We start from the raw sequence: 7,348 nt of genomic DNA, 5'->3' as shown, positions 1-7,348 counted from the left end.
ATAATGATAGGACAAGGAGGAATGGTTTTAAGCTAAAAAATGGGAGAATTAGATTAGATGTTAGAGGAAATTCTTCACTCAGAGGGTGGCGAGGCACTGGAACAGATTGCCCAGAGAAGTTGTGGATGGCTCATCCCTGCCATGGCAGGGGGGTTGGAACTAGATGATCTTTAAGGTCCCTTTCAACCCAAACTGTTAAATGATTCTATGACTACATGCTGCCAAAGACTATATATTAAGAGAAAAAAATAAATAATCAATGGTTCCTGAAATCCAGCAATTTCAGCATATTTGGTAGCCCACAGTCCATTTCCAGATTTCTCATCCCATAGGACAATGGTTTTAATCAGTGTCAGCAAGCTCCTGCTCCTAATCTTGAGGCCAGCTAACTTATAAGGAGTTGTTATAAGGCACTGATGCTGCCAAGACAGGCCCGCACTGTCAGGAAAGACACACAGATATTTTAGCCCTTTTTAGCTCAAAGAGCTGTCTCATTCCTCTCTTCCTTCCCATGGGGCAGGCCAGGGAGTCTCCAAAACCAAAGCAGCTGCAAGTGCTCTCTGCAGCCTTGCTGGGCAGGTGAGGGCCATGAACCACGGGCAAGATGGGACCTCCTCTTCAACACCGTACCTGGATCAGGGGTCACTTGCAGCTCTGCAATTCCTTCTCTGGTCCAGACTCCACCACTTGCTTGTAACTGCTTCACCTTTCCCAGCCTAATACATATCTTTGCTCTTATGACCACAATAAATTGACACACAACAGAATCATCCCATGCAACCTATTTGCAGCTGCCTCTGATTTTATATTAAAGTTTCCAGTTCTTTCTCCTGAAGTCTGTTCTGAAGCTTTGCATATCATTGACACCAGAAAAAACAAGCCTGTTAGTTGCTCAACCACTCCCCCCTACCTGCCGTATAATTATATATCTTACCCCAACTTAAAAGGTTTCTCAGATGTCCTTTCCAGGGAACCCGAAAATTTATTTGCCACTTCCTCAAGTATTCTGTAAGAAAGTTTGCACACTAATTCAGTCTGAAGGAGCCACGTTTTTGTAAATTAGCCTCTACACCAGGGTAAGGTGACTTTTATGCTTCCATTTCCTAATGTCAAATTGGCAGTGCTGCTGACTCTTCCTTAAAACTATAAATGTTTTCCACCCCATTCACTCTGAGCAGCGGGATGATCCTTTCCTTACAAAGGCAGAATACAGAATTAGCACTACCTGTAACTTATGAAGACATACCAACCAAAGCACCACTCTATTCCAAGAATACCAGATGCAAATGTCTACACAAATTTAGCCTGGCATATTAAGGTAGGAAGTCATAACAACGAAAGCAAACCACCTTCTCCATACTCCAGGTAATGGCAAGGTTCAAGCTAATCATGTGTTACTCTGCTTGAAATCATAAACCAAAACAAATATCCAAACAACAACCCCCCACCTCAATTGCTTCTAACATACAAGCACACATTTGAGCTCACAACCACTGAAGCTCATCCTTCGAGGACTTCCAACCTTCTCACACAGTTCAGTAAAACTAAAGTGCCAGATCATTAGCAAACCACAAACACTAACACCTAAGACAAGAGACAGAGCATTTTATCACCAAATTTATTTAAATTTCATTGACTGTTTTGCTGTAGGTCATACCAAAGTCTGCCAAAGTAAACTCAACATTTTACATTCACTGCAAGATTCTCTCAAATTTTCACAAGTCCAAAAATATGAAAGTTGTAGGGTCCCTTTCCCTCAGTTTCCATTTTGACTCATTTTTGACTCATTTTAATGACAGTGGGACTTGTATTCTACTATTGAAAGAGAACTGAGACCTTAGTTTTCCAGGTTTGCAACAACCCTCCTTTTTAAATCATGTGTGTACATATATTTGCAAAACCGACCTCCTGATGGTACAGAGAACAAGTATCATTTAATTGCTAATTCAAACAGGAAAAAAAAAGAAAAAAACAACAGCTTTGCAGCATGAAGGACAGGAAGGTGAAATTGCACAGAAGAAATGTACAAATGTCCACTTGCTGGCAGGCACTTCAGTGCCAAGCCCTCACAGCAGACGCGTGCAGTGGCAAGGTCAGCCATATGGCAGGCCTGGCCCTGCTACCCTTCAAGTTTAGGCAAATATTATCATTGACGGTTGCAGAAATCAGATGACTCCTTCTGTAAGCAGCCTAAGTTAAAAATGGTTCTGAATAGTTGGATGTATGTGAGATTATAAAGATGGATGCTTAAGCAAGGATTGCCTTACCGAGGTTTCTGGGGACACCAGGCAGTATTAGAACTTAACTAGTATTTCTAAAATAATTTTTCTGATCTAGCAAGCATTTTGATAATATCTACCTATGATACGCTCTATCTCAATATTTTCTTAAAAATGCTGAAGACATTTTCCTATTTGAGAGTTATCTACAGACCACCTTTATTACACCATCTTTTGTGTGTCTACTCCTAACAAATATCAGAGAAACATGTTAGATGCTACAATTTAAACTTTCATAATATCTGAAAGTATACATCTCTTTTTAAGTGTATTTTCAACATGAAAAGAGCTAAAATCACCATTATATTCCATTGTGTAATGTGTGTGAAATCAAGACCATTTGCATAGCTTCCAAAGTGAAACTCTGGAAAATTGCAATTTTTATTAACAGTATTACTTTAGAGAAGGTCTATCTGCCTCCATTTTCACTGCATGGCCTAAGACATACTTGAAATATTGTTGGTTTCTTTGTCTAGAAAGCCAGCTTCTGCAAAATTCCAAATTGAAAGTATTTTATAAATCACCAGCCATTTTTCCTTAATCTTGGCAATTTTAATGAAGAAAAAACATTAGCATTTGAATGTACAAAAGTCCAATAAAACACGATTTTTATTTATTTTTTTTTAAATCAGTGAATGGGTAAAGTTTGAGTCAAACTCATTCAACAGTAAAAGTCTTCCAATTTCCGCTAATAGAAATTTCTTTCTGATTTGACTATAGGATAATGACAATCCAGAAATAAATAGCTATAAATACATTCATTGTTCCTATTCCAAAAATGACGACATAGGGAAGACACAAAATTGAAATCAACTTATTTGAATCTGTTTCTTTACACTGAGATACGGGCAAGTTATAGCAGAGTGACTCAAGACAGGAAAAAAATGTAAGGAATAAATTGGTCCAGTATTGACATTCATGAAACATATCAGTTAACATAATTCTGCAGTTAATTCAACCTTTAAATGACACTACTCAGTTGATTTTTATTTGCTTCAGGTATACATAATGAAAGCAGTTTCCTTTGCATCTTTGCTGAGGACAGGTATAGTACCCTGGAGACACTGTAACAACCCCCTTCAGTATGCATGTGCGTATATATAATTATATACAAATAATCATGCATCCACACACACATTTGTATATCAACACTGCATGTGATGGTTAAATCCATCATCATTCATCGTTGGCAGCACTTGTTCCTCTGACTTGGCCTTGATTACGTAACTGTGGAGAAAGAAGACACACAATTAAGCATTAACAGTTTATTTGAATACTAAGTTCCAAATAGATAGTTCCATTAACCTCCAAGAAAAATAGGGCAGGGCAGTCAAAACATCACCAGGACTGAACAAACCATACCAAAGCAATGCGAGATTTGTTAGGTAATCTTAATTTGGGTGCTATCCTCACTGGTGGACAGCAGCTCCAGTCTGAGAAACCTCACACCAATCAGCAGGATTTAAAAAATGCTTTGGCTCTGGGATCCCACCTGCAGTATTAAAACAGTCACAGTGGGAAATACCAACATTAAAGTAATAGACACAAATACTTAGAAGTCTGCAAACCTCTGAAAACCCTGCTTCCTGCAGTAACAATTTTAATATAATTTAGTATTTATAAATATCTCTATGGAACTGGATTTTATGAAGTTAACACACTTTAAAGATGACAGTCCACAGTTTCCCTCAATTATGTGGATTAAGTCCACATATCATGTGATACTGACTTTTCTGATTTGTGCCCAGAAAACTACTTGCAGGCTTCAGAGCTCAGTACCAGCATGGTGATAACAATGGTCACACACTTTGGGTTTCTGCACTAGAGGAGCACGAAGAACTGTGTTACATTGCCAGTGTGTAAGGCATTCAGCAACCAGACTGAGCACCTGCAATTTATCAGTGTCCATGTACAGAGAAGGTCTCTTATGTACCCTGGACACAAAAGGTCACCTTCAGCTGTTGATCACATCGAGGTTCTCAAACAGGTGTGAGCTTACAGCCCAGAAGCATTGTCTAGATATAATTTTGCCAGCAATTCCCATCCATATATTAGTCACTTTTCTCCTTTTCCATCCAGCAGTTGACTTACACAGCTTGATTTGCCTCAGAACCTACAGAGAGACCTCCTCTAGACGTCAGCAGCCAATGTGCCTCGAACGGAACCCTTCTTACGCATCTAAACGTAAAATAAAACTGTGAGCTACCACGTAAAGAACCTATCATACTGTGGTTAGTACGAGAGAAGTAACGATCTACACAGCCAGGACTACTTTCCCTGGCCAGGACCAAAACCAGAACCAGCCTCAGCTGAAGTTTTTTGGAGACTGGGAATACAGAGTGTTTCTTTTCCGTGAGGGAAGCCTGGGAACCATACAGCAGCGGTAAATGATACCCCTTAGATTTTTAACAGGCCATGAGGCTTCAGCTCAGAGCCATACCGCTTGAAATACCCAAAGACATGAGATACATCACAGTGCTGTTGCAGGGTCAGATGCTCTTCTATTATGCACTGATTAGCTGATGTGTATTTAATGAGGCACAGGTGCTCCTTATCTCCAGAAGCCAGATACATAAAACTCTAAGTGAAAGAAAGAAAAAAAACAAGAAAAGGATGGGCTGGGATAGAGAAACTCTGGAAGAACATTGATGAGGATTCAGAGAGTAACAAAAAAAGTAACAAAAGCAGGGACCCTGACAATAAAAATTGACTTATGATGAAGAACAGGACCAAAAAGGAACTGAAATGTCCACAGAATCTAAAGAGAAAGATTAGCTTAAACTAAGAAGAAGAAACGGTGTTAATGACAAAAGGGAATAGCAAAACAAAGCAATGTATTCTACGGAAATGTAATGCTGCCAATATTAGGAGGCTTGCTTTCTGCAGTTGTTTCTATTTAAGCATTGTAAACCTACATAATGCAACAGCGTCAAAAAACATTTCTCTGTAGAGATGGAAGCATGAACATATTTTTGTCAACATGTTAAGTACCCTACCACTGAAGTCCTTACTTCCCAGTAGTCCAGGCCATAGAAAAAATGTTTTGTTGTATATCTGGGATTTAATGAAAGTTACTATTTAGCACAATGAAGTAGCTGCTTATGAAACACAACCAAACTATTTGGGGCAAAATTAATGCTCACGTTGTATTTGCAGTGACATTTTTGCCTTTAGGCTATTTTTCAATAAAAGGTGCATGTCACCGCAAAAACCTTGGAACAGCATCATTTATACGTATTTATAGACACCTCTATTTAGTTAAGAAAAAAATATTTTAGCGGTAGGTTTTCACTTCTCTCATATTTCATAACACACATAGAAAAGCTGTGTTAGTGTAACTTATCAATGCATTTTTCTCATGAAAAATAGACTTTTTCAAAAAGTAATACACTTAAGTTCTTGAAAGTAAGGTCATACACGACAAGCTACTTGAAATAAGCTAGTTGCATTGCTCAGCAAAACAAGAAAAATAGTATACAAGTAGGTTTGATATTTAAGAACAAGGATAAATGTTACACTCGAGAAACATGAAGTGGGCTTTGGTTAACTAAAAAGAGTAGCAAATGTTTTGCAAAAAGTATTTAAAAGAACAGTTACTTACCAGTGAGAACTGTGAAACAACATTTGCTTTAGGGAAGACAAACATCCAGAGACACAAAAGGGAAACTTTCTCATGCACAGGGCTGCATCAAGCACTGCTTACTCTCTCCAATACATACCTTGTATGCAATACTCACACTGCCACTATCCTTTCTCAGAGAAATTGGATGAAGTCCGTTTCATTCCAAATAAAGAACTATGGGTGTGCAAAAGAAAACCCTTCTGATAAAAATCAGGTATAGAGAGGAAAGTGGTTACTCTTCCTCCTTCATAGACACCTAGGAATAGGTGGTTCTAGCAATAGATTCTGGCATAAAGCAGAATTAAAGAAGAAATCCATGTGAATTGAGAGAACACCTTCCGTAATAAAAAAATATCCAAATGCCAGTAAGAAAGTACTGTGTTTGCAAGAGTGTATGGACATCATTCTTTTCCAAAATATATTTTGGGAGCTGCCAAGGCAGACAATCCCTTCAGCTTATCTGAAAAGAAAGTTTGGTTTTACCAGTTCAGACCATCTACCTATTAACACACAGAATGGTGAAGAAGCACTTCTTCCAAACTCACAAAACATTTCTACACAATGCAAGATGGCTCCACGCAGTTCAGAAAGACCAAACAGAGAGAGCATAACAAGTGGGGATGGAGGAGTTACAACTAGTTTTGATACTAAAAGAAAAGATGTGTTAGGCTCAAACCACAAAATGCACTTTATAACCACCGTCAACAGTAGGTCAAAAGCATAAGACAGTATTTAAAGCTGTCTGGCAGCTGAAATGAGTTAACCCATGCAAAAAAGCAAGTTGTAGCTGAAGGCACATTGTGTCCTGACAGCACCAAGACAATGGAAGCAAAATGACAAGCTGAACAGGTTTGGGGCATAAAGCAATTGGCAAAATGGGAAGAAAACATAATTGCAACTCCACGGACTGCAAAGAACCTGAAGATAGCGGGACTTAGAATGAGAAAGGCTCTTGCCAAAGGTTGAGCTCTGGAAAGAGACTATAGAAGAAGGCTTCTTGCTTAGCCTATGATGTTTCTCTACCTCTTAAAAGAAAGAGCTGGGAAAGTGCCCAATGGATGGATTTCCTTCTAGACCTCAGTCCAAAGACAGATCAAACTAAATATATTTGATCCTCACAGCCCCTAATGCAGGAAAATTGATACCGCCTCAAACCTGTTAATTTTACTGTTTTTTTTCCCTCAAGTAAAATTTAGTTTTGCTGTGCTAATCAGGATGAGTGCAACTGTTGTCACGTGACATATATAAGTTTGCTTCACAACATGTTTGAAGAGAAAAAGTAATCATGTCTAACAATGATTAGAAATGAAACAAAGCAAAACGAGATGACAGCTCTACCTGACAAGTGGTAAACAGGCACTCAAAGGGATTTTATGTAATGAGTATGATAACATAAATGAAGAGATGGGCAATGTAGACATTTCAGATTTACTGACATCAGAAATAT

At 38.5% G+C, this 7,348-nt stretch overlaps 1 protein-coding gene across 1 annotated transcript in view; it reads right to left on the bottom strand.

Moving 5' to 3' along the window:
• Positions 1-1,597: 1,597 nt before the first annotated feature.
• PITPNB (phosphatidylinositol transfer protein beta) overlaps positions 1,598-7,348 on the bottom strand; it is a 31,149-nt gene continuing 25,398 nt past the window's right edge. Inside the window, exon 11 of the mRNA XM_066979284.1 lies at positions 1,598-3,506. Within this exon, the coding sequence (XP_066835385.1) occupies positions 3,456-3,506 (51 nt within the window). The 3' untranslated portion in view covers positions 1,598-3,455. The remainder of the gene's footprint in view (positions 3,507-7,348) is intronic.

This window comes from Anser cygnoides, chromosome 17 (genome assembly GCF_040182565.1).
Source record: "Anser cygnoides isolate HZ-2024a breed goose chromosome 17, Taihu_goose_T2T_genome, whole genome shotgun sequence".
NCBI classification, from domain to species: domain Eukaryota; kingdom Metazoa; phylum Chordata; class Aves; order Anseriformes; family Anatidae; genus Anser; species Anser cygnoides.
The sequence above is the reverse complement of the archived record's forward strand: the minus strand, read 5'-3'. Positions and strand labels throughout refer to the sequence as shown.